This window comes from Rhinoraja longicauda, chromosome 21 (assembly GCF_053455715.1).
Source record: "Rhinoraja longicauda isolate Sanriku21f chromosome 21, sRhiLon1.1, whole genome shotgun sequence".
NCBI classification, from domain to species: domain Eukaryota; kingdom Metazoa; phylum Chordata; class Chondrichthyes; order Rajiformes; family Arhynchobatidae; genus Rhinoraja; species Rhinoraja longicauda.
In genome coordinates, this window is record NC_135973.1 from 32,573,224 (window position 1) to 32,591,352 (window position 18,129).

General features: G+C 39.5%; 1 protein-coding gene across 1 annotated transcript; it reads right to left on the bottom strand.

Moving 5' to 3' along the window:
• Positions 1 to 1,431: 1,431 nt before the first annotated feature.
• LOC144603812 (uncharacterized) lies at positions 1,432 to 13,194 on the bottom strand. The gene is made up of 5 exons (XM_078417521.1): positions 13,137 to 13,194; positions 9,386 to 9,451; positions 6,098 to 6,163; positions 2,797 to 2,862; positions 1,432 to 1,514 (listed from the first exon to the last, which is right to left on the bottom strand). The coding sequence occupies exons 1-5, from the start codon at positions 13,192 to 13,194 to the stop codon at positions 1,432 to 1,434; spliced, it is 339 nt and encodes a 112-aa protein (XP_078273647.1).
• Positions 13,195 to 18,129: the final 4,935 nt, after the last annotated feature.

Consider the following 18,129-nt stretch of genomic DNA (forward strand, 5'->3'; position numbering starts at 1 on the left):
TTGGGAACATGTTTCCTGCCTCTAATGTGTCCAATCCCCTAATTATCTTATATGTTTCAATAAGATCCCCCCTCATCCTTCTAAATTCCAGTGTATACAAGCCCAATTGCTCCAGCCTTTCAACATACGACAGTCCCGCCATTCCGGGAATGAACCTAGTGAACCTAAGCTGCACGCCCTCCATAGCAAGAATATCCTTCAGGAGTAGCCTCCTTGCCGAAGACTCTCGAGCCAAAGACTCGCACTTTACTCACAAGGCACTTACCTCAACAAGGCACTTACCTCAACAAGGCACTTACCTCAACAAGGCTACTCCCCGACAGGCCGCTCCCCTTGAGCAAGCCTTTCTTATATGAGGTGTTCAATTGATTTATTGGCCAATTTACCAATCTTCTAATTTAATTGCTCAGCTAATCCCCGCACTCACTCCTAACCTGCCTTCCTCTGATGAGATTGAAGGTATGTGCTTCTCCTGACCCTCACTGAAAGACTACAAACTTGCCTTTGGCGCTCTGTTTAAACCTACTTTGTCTGTGACTCACCAAGTCCAGCCAACGGTCATTCTTGTTGCTGCTTGTCCCAAGTTTCCTGATGATGTTGACCCTTGCTTTCAGTTTATCAGCCACCCTCTTCAGGTGTTCACGATAGATGAGGGTGCGGTCCTGGGTAACTCTGAGGTACTTGGGGAATTCCTCATTCTTCACCGGCACACCACAAAAGGACACAGAGCTTTGAATTGGCCGGCCGATTGCTGAGGTGAAAGGCAGTGACAGTTGTCTCAGATGGGTTGGGGCGAAGTCGCCAGAAGGTGAAGTACTTCAGAGCATATTGAAGATGGGACATGTAGATGTTCTTATTCCATAGAAAAGAAGGTAGGGTCTAAAGGTTGATCTATGTAAGTGGAAACAAATGGAAAGGGAGAAATGTGCACATCCAAGTGGGCAGGTGTTTGCCAAAACGTTCATGCTATTAGGATACAAGGTACCCAAGCGCAACCAAGGTGCTGTCCCACCACAATGCGTTTTGCCCCACTCCAGTATAGAAGGCAGTTTCGGACTGGAGGGCAAATGTAGGACGGGGGGGGATGAATTGACTAGCAACCGGAAGACCCAACGGATCCCGGCAAATCGAGCACAGGTGCTCAGAGAAACAGCCACCCAATCCACCCCAGCTCTCACCGATGTAGGAGGCCACATCGGGAAACTGCGTGTAGCAGACAAGGAAGGAGCATGCGAACCTCTGTCTCATCTAGAATGCCACCTCCATCAATATGAGCGAGGCCACACTCAAAAGTGGAAGAACACCTTATATTCCACTTGGATATTTTACAATCCAACAGCATGAACATTGAATCCTCCCATTTAGCTCATTGTGGATGCACACATATCGGAATGGAAGGAACAAAGTTTACGTTGCGTGGTTCTGATCTATTCATCTATACCAGATGTCGGGGGCTGGCCTCGGTCCTAAATAAAACGATGAGTATGGTAGCCATTGATCTATATAAATTTCATCTAAATAAGATAAATGAGAAATATACCAAGTTAAAAGTAGAAGAATAACATTTTCTGATCAGCACCAAAAGTACAAACTAATTGTACAAATCTAAATTCTTCTGAAAACAAGCCATTGAGTTTTTCCAAACAACTTATGGAGTTGTTTGGAAAAAACAACTAGTGCAGTGTGTAAGTCATAGTTTACAAAATATCTTTTGTACATTTAACTCTAATGGCATTTACCATATTGTATAATTCTAGGCATTATTTGGACTCTAATTCCAATTCTTAATGCAATATTAATTTAATTAATATTAGACAATAATTTTTTTTTTTTACACAGTTCAAACAATGAATGACTTTCCCTGAAAAACCGTAATTACCCCATGAGAATAGTCAGACTGCTTCACTCTTGGGATACTAAATGTAATGGCTGCAAACCGGTTGCCTAATCTGTGATTGGGCTTCACAATCAATGACAATCACAATCACACTTTATTAGCCAAGTATGTTTTGCAACATACAAGAAATGTCATTTGCCATACAGTCATAACAATAAAAAGCAACAGGACACACAAAATACATTTTAACATGAACATCCACCACAGTGACTCCTCCACATTCCTCACTGTGCTGGAAGGCAAAAACAAGGACAGACAGACTGTAGGTGAGGCAGCCATTGTGTGGCGCCCCCTGTATTTTGTGTGGTTGAAGCAGATAAGGGAGCACAGTGGCACAGATGGTGGAGTTGCTGCCCCATAACGCCAGAGACCCAGGTTCGATCCTTGACTCCACTCAGTCTACCTAAAGCTACCTGATCTCCAAAATGCTAAACACTTAATTTCCCCTCCCATTCCCGTACTGACCTTTCTGTCCTGGGCCTCCTCCACTGTCAGAGTGAGGGCCCGCTCAAATTGGTGGACCAGCACCACATATTTTGCTTCGGCAGCTTACTCCCCAGCGGTATGAATATTGACTTCAAATAACCCTTGCTTTCCCCCTCTCCCCATCCCTCCCCCTCCAAATTCTCTGACCAGTCTGACTATCCCCCGATTAAATTTTCTCTGCATGCTTCTCCTAGCCAAGAATAATCTTTTCTCCATTTTCCGTGATGTCTCGTATTAACACCTTACACTTCCCTTTCTATGTCCCCCTCTCCCCCGACTCTCAGTCTGAAGAATAATTGTTTTAAGATATTTATGCTGTAAGCTTTACATGTGAAAGCTGAGGCTGAAAAAAATAAACAGTGTTCAAACTAAGTATAAATAAACAACACCAAACATCGGGAATTTCTGTTTACCAATATCGAGTTCAGCCCAACGGCCACATATTGGTAATCCGGGATCCATGGACGCAATGTGTCTACCTAAACGAAGACAGACAAAATAACCATTAAACATGTTAGTCTGGCTTAGGAGATCATTGCTACAATTTTGATGGTAAACCTCGATAAAGAGAGAAATATATAATTTTAATGAAATATCCGCGAGGAAAAATAATCCATGCAATCACCCCATGTATTTTAAATTGAGAAACTATGTTTAGTTTCAAATGGCTATGCCGTATTTCAAAGCAAAAGGCAGCAAAGTTATCCAGAATATGTTATAATTTCATTTAGGAAAAGACTGAAGGTGCAAGATCACTTTAACTGATAAATTGTCCATTTGGTAGTAAAATAAATCTGGATTCAGCAATGCGGTTTCCTTTCCATGACCAACACTGGATACAATAAATCTTCAAAAGAAGATCAGCCCTTATTGAAATACTGGTCCTTAATTTCTAACTGGAATTCTCAATGTAATGGTAATCTCTACATCCATTATCAACACATACTGAATATCCCTACTATTTTGACTTCTGGTATTAAACATTCCCAGCTACAAAGGATCAAAATTTATACACACTTCCAAATAAATAATTTTAACAAAGAAATGAGACATTGTTTTTAATGTGGAAGCAGTTTGAGTGTGACGTTTAATTAATTGCAAGGATTTAAAGTATAAAGGTTATAAAAAAGGGGAAATGCAGCTCTTAACTTAGAACCTTTAAAATAGTGGTACATTTGTCTTAAGTAGTGGTACATCATTTGTTTCACTGAGATATCTATTTTATCTTTAGCAATTGCAGAATTCAAACTGAAGATTAAATATAATTTATCATGTTAAAAGAATGGATAGGAAAGATTTATAGGGATGTGGGCCAAACACAGGCATGTAGTTATTCCCTTTATCGTGTCTCTGTGCACTACAGACGGCTTGCTTGTAATCATGTACAGTCTTTCTGCTCACTGGATAGCATGCAACAACTTTTTTTTTCATTGTACCTTGGTACACATGACAATAAAGTAAACTTAGGACTAGTGTAGCTGGGGTATCTTGGGTCAAAGCCTGTTTCCATGCTGTATGACCCAAATACTGAAATGTATATTTTATCTTCAGTAGCTGTCGAACTCAAACTGAAGATAACTATAATTATATTAAAAGACAACATTTATCATGAATCTATTATACATGTTGCACTTAAAAAATAATTTTACACCCTGCAGTTTCAGCAAAACAACTGAAGACTTTTTTTTTAAACAGTTTTACATTTATCAATGAAATGTTATTCATGGTTCGATGGGAGAGGGATAATTCATTTATTGTTTGTTATTACTGAGTTACAGAAACTAGACACCTCGAAGGTAACTTAGGAGAATAGTAGCTTGGTATAGAACTTAAACACTTATTCCACAAATAAGTGGCCCTTTAAGTAACTTAAACACTTATTCCACAAATAAGTGGCTGCTTCTTTGATTTTTCAGTTGACTTCATAGGCACAAATATTTTAATTAATTTAATTCAATTAATGTTCAGACTGTCCCTTTGCTGTAGCTCACGGAAGACAATTCCCGGCACATCTATTTAAAAATATATTGAGCAACTATTATCCACCTCCAATAAATTTAGCATGCATTGATAATTGTAAAATAAGAGGGTAATAGAGTAAAAAAGGTGAATATGAAGGGATAATATAAATAAACTAGACCAAGTGGACCCGTTGGGCCCAAACCTCTCCTGCATTGGTGCAGCACCCTCTCCTCTCCCACTCCCCCTCCCCTCCCCTCCCTCCCCCTCCCTCACATCCCCTCACACCCTCCCCCCCACCAATGTGCCTTTGTGGCCAAGTTAAGACTCTCACATTTTTTGATCTCTGAAGTTGAAGGGCACAAATTGTCGCTGGAAAAATGGCAGCTCTCGTGTAATGCCTCACTGTTATCTACTAATCTCACACTCCTGTACTTAAGTATGATTGTGCCCCATTTACAACAAAATTGTTACTGTACTGTATACAAAATATGAGGTTCACTCTACCTAGGTACATGAGACAATAAAGTACCATTGAAGTGGCTTTCAAAATGATGCTCTCAATATTAAAAGCTCTCGAGCTTTCGTTTCATAGGTTATAGGAGCAGAATTAGGCCATTCGGCCCAACAAACCTACTGCGCCATTCAATCACGGCTGATCTATCTTTCTCCTCTCAACTCCATTCTCCTGCCTTTTCCACATAACCCCTGACACCTGACACATGTACTAATCAAAATTCTTAGTATGTAGGAAAGAACTGCAGATGCTGGTTCAAATCGAAGACAGACACTAAATGCTGGAGTAAATGAGTGACACATTCAGCATCTCTGGAGGGAAGGAATGGGTGACGTTTCAGGTCGTGACCCTTCTTCAGACTGAATCAAAATTCTTACTTGTAGCAACACAATAGATAAGTAAGCATTGTACTTTTAACTTGTAGTTTAGTTTAGCTATACAGCGTGGAAACAGGTCCTTCGGCCCACCAAGTCCGCACTGACCAGCGATCCCCGCACATTAACACTATCCAACACACACAATGGACAATTTATATTTTTATACCAAACCAATTAACCTACAAACCTCTATGTGTTTAGAGTGTGGCAGGGAACCAAAGATCTCGGAGAAAACCCACACACAGCCCTGGGAGAACGGATAAGCTCCGCACAGACAAGTACCGGTAGTCAGGATGGAACCCGGGTCTCTGGCGCTGTAAAGCAGCCCCTCTACCGCTGCGCCACTGTGCTGCCCTCCTTTGTAAAACCCATTGAATTATTTTGTGATCATTCTCCTTTACCAAACACAATCTTGCAGCATTCCCTGATGCAGGGACACCTACTGGACACTAGAGTGTGACATTCCTTCTTTACCCCTACCCCAGCACAAATTTGCTTCTTAAAATAAAAAGTTCCACTAAGCTACAGTATTTTCGGTCTTTGCAAACCCTTGCTTTCCCCCTCTCCCCATCCCTCCGCCTCCAAATTCTCTGACCAGTCTGACTATCCCCCGATTAAATTTTCTCTGCATGCTTCTCCTAGCTAAGAATAATCTTTTCTCCATTTTCCGTGATGTCTCGTATTAACAACTTACACTTCCCTTTCTATGTCCCCCTCTCCCCCGACTCTCAGTCTGAAGAATAATTGTTTTAAGATATTTATGCTGTAAGCTTTACATGTGAAAGCTGAAGCTGAAAAAAATAAACAGTGTTCAAACTAAGTATAAATAAACAACACCAAACATCGGGAATATCTGTTTACCAAGATCGAGTTCAGCCCAATGGCCACATACTGGTATTCCGGGATCCTTGGACGCAACGTGTCTACCTAAACGAAGACAGACAAAATAACCATTAAACATGTTAGTCTGGCTTAGATCATTGCTACAATTTTGATGGTAAACCTCGATAAAGAGAGAAATATATAATTTTAATGAAATATCCGCGAGGAAAAATAATCCATGCAATCACCCCATGTATTTTAAATTGAGAAACTATGTTTAGTTTCAAATGGCTATGTGCCGTATTTCAAAGCAAAAGACAGCAAAGTTATCCAGAATATGTTATAATTTCATTTAGGAAAAGACTGAAGGTGCAAGATCACTTTAACTGATAAATTGTCCATTTGGTAGTAAAATAAATCTGGATTCAGCAATGCGGTTTCCTTTCCATGACCAACACTGGATACAATAAATCTTCAAAAGATCAGCCCTTATTGAAATACTGGTCCTTAATTTCTAACTGGAATTCTCAATGTAATGGTAATCTCTACATCCATTATCAACACATACTGAATATCCCTACTATTTTGACTATTCTGGTATTAAACATTCCCAGCTACAAAGGATCAAAATTTATACACACTTCCAAATAAATAATTTTAACAGAAAGAAATTAGACATTTTTTTTAATGTGGAAGCAGTTTGAGTGTGACGTTTAATTAATTGCAAGGATTTAAAGTATAAAGGTTATAAAAAAGGGGAAATGCAGCTCTTAACTTAGAACCTTTAAAATAGTGGTACATTTGTCTTAAATAGTGGCACATCATTTGTTTCACTGAGATATCTATTTTATCTTTAGCAATTGCAGAATTCAAACTGAAGATTAAATATAATTTATCATGTTAAAAGAATGGATAGGAAAGATTTATAGGGATGTGGGCCAAACACAGGCATGTAGTTATTCCCTTTATCGTGTCTCTGTGCACTACAGACGGCTTGCTTGTAATCATGTACAGTCTTTCTGCTCACTGGATAGCATGCAACAACTTTTTTTTTCATTGTACCTTGGTACACATGACAATAAAGTAAACTTAGGACTAGTGTAGCTGGGGTATCTTGGGTCAAAGCCTGTTTCCATGCTGTATGACCCAAATACTGAAATGTATATTTTATCTTCAGTAGCTGTCGAACTCAAACTGAAGATAACTATAATTATATTAAAAGACAACATTTATCATGAATCTATTATACATGTTGCACTTAAAAAATAATTTTACACCCTGCAGTTTCAGCAAAACAACTGAAGACTTTTTTTTTTAACAGTTTTACATTTATCAATGAAATGTTATTCATGGTTCGATGGGAGAGGGATAATTCATTTATTGTTTGTTATTACTGAGTTACAGAAACTAGACACCTCGAAGGTAACTTAGGAGAATAGTAGCTTGGTATAGAACTTAAACACTTATTCCACAAATAAGTGGCCCTTTAAGTAACTTAAACACTTATTCCACAAATAAGTGGCTGCTTCTTTGATTTTTCAGTTGACTTCATAGGCACAAATATTTTAATTAATTTAATTCAATAAATGTTCAGACTGTCCCTTTGCTGTAGCTCACGGAAGACAATTCCCGGCACATCTATTTAAAAATATATTGAGCAACTATTATCCACCTCCAATAAATTTAGCAAGCATTGATAATTGTAAAATAAGAGGGTAATAGAGTAAAAAAGGTGAATATGAAGGGATAATATAAATAAACTAGACCAAGTGGACCCGTTGGGCCCAAACCTCTCCTGCATTGGTGCAGCACCCTCTCCTCTCCTCTCCCACTCCCCCTCCCCTCCCCTCCCTCCCCCCTCCCTCACATCCCCTCACACCCTCCCCCCCACCAATGTGCCTTTGTGGCCAAGTTAAGACTCTCACATTTTTTGATCTCTGAAGTTGAAGGGCACAAATTGTCGCTGGAAAAATGGCAGCTCTCGTGTAATGCCTCACTGTTATCTACTAATCTCACACTCCTGTACTTAAGTATGATTGTGCCCCATTTACAACAAAATTGTTACTGTACTGTATACAAAATATGAGGTTCACTCTACCTAGGTACATGAGACAATAAAGTACCATTGAAGTGGCTTTCAAAATGATGCTCTCAATATTAAAAGCTCTCGAGCTTTCGTTTCATAGGCCATTCGGCCCAACAAACCTACTGCGCCATTCAATCACGGCTGATCTATCTTTCTCCTCTCAACTCCATTCTCCTGCCTTTTCCACATAACCCCTGACACCTGACGCATGTACTAATCAAAATTCTTAGTGTGTAGGAAAGAACTGCAGATGCTGGTTCAAATCGAAGACAGACACTAAATGCTGGAGTAAATGAGTGACACATTCAGCATCTCTGGAGGGAAGGAATGGGTGACGTTTCAGGTCGTGACCCTTCTTCAGACTGAATCAAAATTCTTACTTGTAGCAACACAATAGATAAGTAAGCATTGTACTTTTAACTTGTAGTTTAGTTTAGCTATACAGCGTGGAAACAGGTCCTTCGGCCCACCAAGTCCGCACTGACCAGCGATCCCCGCACATTAACACTATCCAACACACACAATGGACAATTTATATTTTTATACCAAACCAATTAACCTACAAACCTCTATGCGTTTAGAGTGTGGCAGGGAACCAAAGATCTCGGAGAAAACCCACACACAGCCCTGGGAGAACGGATAAGCTCCGCACAGACAAGTACCGGTAGTCAGGATGGAACCCGGGTCTCTGGCGCTGTAAAGCAGCCCCTCTACCGCTGCGCCACTGTGCTGCCCTCCTTTGTAAAACCCATTGAATTATTTTGTGATCATTCTCCTTTACCAAACACAATCTTGCAGCATTCCCTGATGCAGGGACACCTACTGGACACTAGAGTGTGACATTCCTTCTTTACCCCTACCCCAGCACAAATTTGCTTCTTAAAATAAAAAGTTCCACTAAGCTACAGTATTTTCGGTCTTTGCAAACCCTTGCTTTCCCCCTCTCCCCATCCCTCCGCCTCCAAATTCTCTGACCAGTCTGACTATCCCCCGATTAAATTTTCTCTGCATGCTTCTCCTAGCTAAGAATAATCTTTTCTCCATTTTCCGTGATGTCTCGTATTAACAACTTACACTTCCCTTTCTATGTCCCCCTCTCCCCCGACTCTCAGTCTGAAGAATAATTGTTTTAAGATATTTATGCTGTAAGCTTTACATGTGAAAGCTGAAGCTGAAAAAAATAAACAGTGTTCAAACTAAGTATAAATAAACAACACCAAACATCGGGAATTTCTGTTTACCAAGATCGAGTTCAGCCCAATGGCCACATACTGGTATTCCGGGATCCTTGGACGCAACGTGTCTACCTAAACGAAGACAGACAAAATAACCATTAAACATGTTAGTCTGGCTTAGATCATTGCTACAATTTTGATGGTAAACCTCGATAAAGAGAGAAATATATAATTTTAATGAAATATCCGCGAGGAAAAATAATCTATGCAATCACCCCATGTATTTTAAATTGAGAAACTATGTTTAGTTTCAAATGGCTATGTGCCGTATTTCAAAGCAAAAGACAGCAAAGTTATCCAGAATATGTTATAATTTCATTTAGGAAAAGACTGAAGGTGCAAGATCACTTTAACTGATAAATTGTCCATTTGGTAGTAAAATAAATCTGGATTCAGCAATGCGGTTTCCTTTCCATGATCAACACTGGATACAATAAATCTTCAAAAGAAGATCAGCCCTTATTGAAATACTGGTCCTTAATTTCTAACTGGAATTCTCAATGTAATGGTAATCTCTACATCCATTATCAACACATACTGTATATCCCTACTATTTTGACTATTCTGGTATTAAACATTCCCAGCTACAAAGGATCAAAATTTATACACACTTCCAAATAAATAATTTTAACAGAAAGAAATTAGACATTTTTTTTAATGTGGAAGCAGTTTGAGTGTGACGTTTAATTAATTGCAAGGATTTAAAGTATAAAGGTTATAAAAAAGGGGAAATGCAGCTCTTAACTTAGAACCTTTAAAATAGTGGTACATTTGTCTTAAATAGTGGCACATCATTTGTTTCACTGAGATATCTATTTTATCTTTAGCAATTGCAGAATTCAAACTGAAGATTAAATATAATTTATCATGTTAAAAGAATGGATAGGAAAGATTTATAGGGATGTGGGCCAAACACAGGCATGTAGTTATTCCCTTTATCGTGTCTCTGTGCACTACAGACGGCTTGCTTGTAATCATGTACAGTCTTTCTGCTCACTGGATAGCATGCAACAACTTTTTTTTTCATTGTACCTTGGTACACATGACAATAAAGTAAACTTAGGACTAGTGTAGCTGGGGTATCTTGGGTCAAAGCCTGTTTCCATGCTGTATGACCCAAATACTGAAATGTATATTTTATCTTCAGTAGCTGTCGAACTCAAACTGAAGATAACTATAATTATATTAAAAGACAACATTTATCATGAATCTATTATACATGTTGCACTTAAAAAATAATTTTACACCCTGCAGTTTCAGCAAAACAACTGAAGACTTTTTTTTTAAACAGTTTTACATTTATCAATGAAATGTTATTCATGGTTCGATGGGAGAGGGATAATTCATTTATTGTTTGTTATTACTGAGTTACAGAAACTAGACACCTCGAAGGTAACTTAGGAGAATAGTAGCTTGGTATAGAACTTAAACACTTATTCCACAAATAAGTGGCCCTTTAAGTAACTTAAACACTTATTCCACAAATAAGTGGCTGCTTCTTTGATTTTTCAGTTGACTTCATAGGCACAAATATTTTAATTAATTTAATTCAATTAATGTTCAGACTGTCCCTTTGCTGTAGCTCACGGAAGACAATTCCCGGCACATCTATTTAAAAATATATTGAGCAACTATTATCCACCTCCAATAAATTTAGCATGCATTGATAATTGTAAAATAAGAGGGTAATAGAGTAAAAAAGGTGAATATGAAGGGATAATATAAATAAACTAGACCAAGTGGACCCGTTGGGCCCAAACCTCTCCTGCATTGGTGCAGCACCCTCTCCTCTCCCACTCCCCCTCCCCTCCCCTCCCTCTCCCTCCCCCCCTCCCTCACATCCCCTCACACCCTCCCCCCCACCAATGTGCCTTTGTGGCCAAGTTAAGACTCTCACATTTTTTGATAACTCTGAAGTTGAAGGGCACAAATTGTCGCTGGAAAAATGGCAGCTCTCGTGTAATGCCTCACTGTTATCTACTAATCTCACACTCCTGTACTTAAGTATGATTGTGCCCCATTTACAACAAAATTGTTACTGTACTGTATACAAAATATGAGGTTCACTCTACCTAGGTACATGAGACAATAAAGTACCATTGAAGTGGCTTTCAAAATGATGCTCTCAATATTAAAAGCTCTCGAGCTTTCGTTTCATAGGTTATAGGAGCAGAATTAGGCCATTCGGCCCAACAAACCTACTGCGCCATTCAATCACGGCTGATCTATCTTTCTCCTCTCAACTCCATTCTCCTGCCTTTTCCACATAACCCCTGACACCTGACACATGTACTAATCAAAATTCTTAGTGTGTAGGAAAGAACTGCAGATGCTGGTTCAAATCGAAGACAGACACTAAATGCTGGAGTAAATGAGTGACACATTCAGCATCTCTGGAGGGAAGGAATGGGTGACGTTTCAGGTCGTGACCCTTCTTCAGACTGAATCAAAATTCTTACTTGTAGCAACACAACAGATAAGTAAGCATTGTACTTTTAACTTGTAGTTTAGTTTAGCTATACAGCGCGGAAACAGGTCCTTCGGCCCACCAAGTCCGCACTGACCAGCGATCCCCGCACATTAACACTATCCAACACACACAATGGACAATTTATATTTTTATACCAAACCAATTAACCTACAAACCTCTATGCGTTTAGAGTGTGGCAGGGAACCAAAGATCTCGGAGAAAACCCACACACAGCCCTGGGAGAACGGATAAGCTCCGCACAGACAAGTACCGGTAGTCAGGATGGAACCCGGGTCTCTGGCGCTGTAAAGCAGCCCCTCTACCGCTGCGCCACTGTGCTGCCCTCCTTTGTAAAACCCATTAAATTATTTTGTGATCATTCTCCTTTACCAAACACAATCTTGCAGCATTCCCTGATGCAGGGACACCTACTGGACACTACAGTGTGACATTCCTTCTTTACCCCTACCCCAGCACAAATTTGCTTCTTAAAATAAAAAGTTCCACTAAGCTACAGTATTTTCGGTCTTTGCAAACACATAAATCACCCGCATACTAATCCTTCCTATTGTATCGGTAGAGAATGTATTAATGACGTACACTTTCTGATAAAGATCATTAAATAGGATTTAGAAATCGGACCATGTCTAATCACCCTTATTATTTGGGCCAAAGACACAAAGCAACTGGAGTTCTTCATGCTCTGCATGAATTTGAACCACCCAACATTACTCAATAGGCACAAACAGAAGTCAGGTTAATGTATTTTTTTTAAAGAGAGGGATGGGGAAAGGAAGATGTAAAGCTGGATTGACCAGTCTTATTAATACATAAAACTATCATTTTAATCACCAATTGCAAGGTATTATCTCATTTACTCTGAGCACACAATTCAAATCCATTTGTTCTTTTTGATAACTACTGCATTTCAAGTATTATGTTCAGTCCCTAATAAATTGCTGTTTCCTTCTGGATATGTCAGAGCAAAAGGATTTTTGTTGACCGTGCACAATGCGTGGAATTGGTTTGCCAGGTTCATCGTTTCCTTCCACTGGTTCTACCCTATTCTTTCTCCTCGAGTTCTTCTTCTTTGATTTTTTAAACAGTGCATGTCCCACATTTCAATAGTCATTGCAAAGGGATTCTAAACAGTATTCATACTTTCTAAGCAACTCACTTTGTTTACTTACCATGGTGGTTTTGATTTTGTTGATTCATTTTGTGACTCGACATCTGATTTCACCTGCTTAAGGTTTTGAATACCATCCCAAGTATGCAATTCCTTACCTGCTTCAATGTCTGATGGTTCTTCAGCAGGATCAACTTTGTTCCTCCATCTCCTCATCGTTTGCTTCCCTTCCATCTGTTCCGTTGTGTCCCATATATTAGCTTGTTCAGCAGGCCTTACATAGATCAACCGAATCCCCTTCTTCTCATTACATGTCCCAGGATCAATTTTATTATGTTTGTGTTTCTTCCCTGTGATCTGACATCAAGAGTAATAAAGAGAATTAGTTTAATGCACAAAAACCCAACAAAAAAAAGTGAATTATCCATGGCTGGCATGAGGAATTAAAGGGAGTGTTAAAAAAACTCATAAATCATCAGAAATAATTTTAGACCTGAAGAATGGGAGCATTTAGAACTCGGAGGAGAACCAAGAAATGGATAAAGAAATGCCAGATGGAATAAAGTCAAGGTGTGCAAAATCTTGAGGGGAATAGATAGGATGGGTGCACAGCCTTTTACCCAGAGTCGGGGACATTAAGAACCAGAGGACATAGATTTCGGGTGAGAGGGGCAACATTCAAGAAAAACCAGAGTGTCAACTTTTTCCACACACAGGATTGTGCATATATAGAGACAGCTGCCAGAGGATATAGTTGTAACAGGTACTATAACAGTATTTAAAAAGCACTTGGACAGGCACATGTGGATAGGAAAGATTTGAAGAAATATGGGCCAAATGTCAGAAAATGGGTCTAGAATAGGTGGGCCGAAAGGCCTGTTTCCATACTGTAAGCCTCGAATGGTGTGAACATAAAATGGACTGCAGGAGGAAAATACTAAAATTAGCAGGTGTGGGCCCGAGGACAAGCAGAGACAGGGGAATTAAAGATGGAGAATGGCAGACAAATTAAATCATTTCTTTCAGTTTGTCTTAAAGAAATAATACAGGTACACGAGAGAAAAAAAGCCAGTGGGAATGAGAAATGGAAGGAACGGAGAGTACTGATCACTAAAAGTGAAAAAGAGTTGTCGGCAGACTTAACTATAAACCTTTACGCAAGACATGTAATGCTGAGGCTCTATAAGGAGAGATGCAATGTGCTGGCTCTGAAGAGGGTCCAGAGGAGGTTTACAAGAATGATTCAGGAATGAGTGGGTTAGCACATAATGAGGGTTTGACAGTACTCGGCCTCTACTCGCTGGAGTTTAGAAGGTTGAGGGGGATCACATTGAAACTTACAGAATAATGAAAGGCATAGAGAGAGTGAATTTGGAAAGATGTTTCCACTGGTGGGAGAGGCTTGGACCAGAGGTCATAGCCTCAAATTAAGGAACGCTCTTTTAGAAAAGAAGTAGAAGTGAGGAGAAACTTTGTTGGTCAGATGGTATTTAATCTGTGGAACTCATTGCCACAGAGGGCTGTAAAAGTCAATGGATATTTTTAAGGCAGAGATAGATAAATTCTTGATTAGAACGGGTGTCAAGGGTTATGGGGAGAAGGCAGGAAAATAGGATTAGGAGGCAGAGATCAGCCATGATTGAATGGCAGTGGACTCGATGGGTCGAATGGCCCAATTCTACTACTATAACTTGTGAACTTTAACTGCGTTATGTTATTGATACCATTAGTTTAGAATTAATAAATTACATTAACATTAACTGAAAACTTCAGTTTAGAAATTGATATGTTATTCCAATGGCATGATGTTAAAACAGTTTGTGCATATATATCACTACCCACCACATTAATTATGTTCGATAACGGTCTACAGGGAAGACAGCTCTGGCTACTTTCACCTTCCAGACTCGAATTTTGAATCTGTTCTCTGCGTTTACAAAGACAAAAATATGCACATTTTTAATAATTTTAACATTTTACATAATTAATTCCCAGACAATATTTATGCTGGCAATGCCATCACTGATTGCCCATACTTCAGTTCACCAATTGATACAGCTGTACCTCTTGTAAGTTGGTGGGTCTCAAAAGAAAGACACCTGAGAATGCACTTGTATGACCTTCCAACAACTACGTCTTAAGGTGCACACTTCCAAATTCTCAAAACACTATGGTGTTAAGATTCAAACAGCAAACTCGTTACAACCCGAACTCTTGCTCTCAGGATTATTGGTGCAGTGGTATCCAGCACTAGTGCTCACACACGGTCAAAATGGTGCCTTATATGATGACAGTCATGTAAGAGAAGCATTAAAATGAGGATTGACGAAAATAAAAATCTGAAGTGGTTTGTGAATGTGACCCAGATTTGTTTTTGAACAATTCAAGGCAAAACTAATAAATGTTGTTATTATATCTTTAAATATTACTCAAGGCTTATCATTTACGCATACTACTGGAATTAGAAGTAACACCAGCAAGTTTGCAGATGACACAAAGCTGGGTGGTAGTGTGAAGTGGATGTTAGGAGGTTGCAGGGTGACTTGGACAGGTTGAGTGAGTGGGCAGATGCATGGCAGATGCAATATAATGTAGATAAATCTGAGCTTATCCACTTTGGCAGCAAAAATAAGAAGGCAGATTATTATCTCAATTGTGTCAGATTAGGTAATGGGGAAGTGCAATGAGACCTTGGTGTCCTTGTACACCAGTCACTGAAAGTAAGCGTGCAGGTACAGTAGTCAGTGAAGAAAGTTAATGGCATGTTGGCCTTAATAATGAGAGGATTTGAGTATAGGAGCAAGGATGTCCTTCTGCAGTTGTACAGGGCCCTGGTGAGACCACATCTGGAGTATTGTGGTGCAGTTTTGATCTCCTAATTTGAGGAAGGACGTTATTGCTATTGATGCAGTGCAGCTTAGGTTCCAGGGACATGAGGAAAGATTGAAAAGACTGGGCTTGTATTCACTGGAGTTTAGAAGGATGAGAGAGAGGGGATCTTGTAGAGACGTTAAAAAAAATCATAAAAGGACTGGACAAGCTAGATACAGGAAAAATGTTCCCAATGTTGGGGGAATCCAGAACCAGGGGCCACAGTCCAAGAATAAAGGGGAGGCCATTTGTAACTGAGATAAGAAGAAACTTTTTCACCCAGAGAGTTGTGCATTTGTGGAATTCTCTGTCACAGAAGGCAGTGGAGGCTAATTCAATGGATGAATTTAAAAGAGTTAGATTGAGCTCTAGGGGCTAGTGGAATCAAGGGGAACGGGGAGAAGGCAAGCACAGGGTTCCTGATTGTGGATGACAGCCATGATCACAATGAATGGCGGTGCTGGCTCGAAGGGCAAAATGGTCTTCTCCTGCAACTACTTTCTATGTTTCTATGTAACCTCTCTATTTTTTTAAAAAGCATGTAAAGGTTGAATTTTAACTTCTTAATGCCCTTGGAGTAAAGGAGGGTACTGTCAGTGAGCAGTACACCCAAAATATGCTACAGGGTGATTAGTAGAGCGGCTTTTAAGGTAACCACACCAGAACCATTTCATTTCCATTTTCCTGCCATATCAGATTGAATGGGTGCAGTGGCAACACACACGGCTTAGTTTTTTGTTTTGGAAAATAGCTTTACAGGGAAAGTATTTACTATGTAGAAGCCCAGTTATTATTTGATATATTTGGTGAACTTTTGGGATTGAACTACAGCAATGGATCACAAATCCTGAATATCAGCTGAACCAACAAAAAGATATTGGGCTGAAGTTTATATTTAATTATAAACAAATATTAGAGGCAATGGCAAATTGGACTGAAATTCCCCAACACAGCTCGGGGGAACAAAATCAACCAGAACAGGTGTAATTAGGAAATCCCCAATAATTGTACCCAGATTCCTATCCTGGAAATAAAATAAAACATTTGTTTTCTTTACTTTGTTTATGCTGTTTTTTTTCTATTTTTAATTAACTGTTTTGAATTAAAATAATTCAAATAGGCTGTCAAGTTTTGATAACCAGACAAATGTAAACATTGTTACTGACTTGACAGCAGGGGAAACCGATGGGAGTTTTGCTTCCTGAAAGGTTGTTAGAAACATGCCAAGGCTGGGTCTCAGCTGTACAGGTGGACCAGGCCAAATTGGCAAAATGTATTGCTGTACATTTCAGGGCCAAGGCAACACAAGACAATTGGAGCTTATATCTGTACCAGATTCGTACTCAAGATTGTTTTGGAGGGAAGGAAGGAAGGAAGGAAAGGAGGAAGATAAACTGGCATTCGATCCACAGAAAATGTTTCTCACTGCACTGACAAATTTAATGCAAAAATAATAGGCAATAGACCACACATATTATTTATTGTCACCATTCAAAATACTTTATTTAAATATCTTGGCTGCCAGATGCTAATATCATTTGCTGAGAGATAAATACTTTTCTTCATTGATATCCACTTGCCTTTAGCACACAGACATTTAAGCAATGTTAATAGATCAAGCTGAAGCAAATGTACATGGATATTACATAAATTAAAGCAGTGAAAATATTGAAGTACACAAATGGATTATTAAACATTTAACGTTAGAAGTGGTTGAATTCTTTTGATTTGACTGTACAATTTATGTTCCTGGCTTACATATAGATAGGGAACATTGTTGTACAAAGTTTTGAAAAACAGTCCATGCCTTTGAGGGAAGTTAGTTTTGAAAACATCCTTTCCTTTATTACATTTAATTGTCATACAAGTTGAAATTCATATATTTTCTTTTCATCCAGTCAAACCCCTGTCCCCTGTCTCCATCAATGGTGCGGATGTGCAGTTTACCGGGGAGTACAAATACCTTGGAGTGTAGCTGGACAGTAAACTGAACTGGTCCAGGAACACTGAGGCCCTGGACAAGGGACAGAGCCGGCTGTACTTTTTGAGAAGGCTCGGCTCCTTCAAAGTCTGCAGTAAGATGCTGCAGATGTTCTACCAATCGGTGGTAGCCAGTGCCATCTCCTTCGCAGTCGTGCTGGGGCAGCAGGACGAAGGCTGCGGAAGCCAATTGGATTAACAAACTCATCAGGAAGGCTGGCTCCGTCCTGGGGGTGGAGTTGGATTCATGGGAGGTGATCTTGGAGGGGAGGATGCTCCTCAAACTGCAGAGCATCTTGG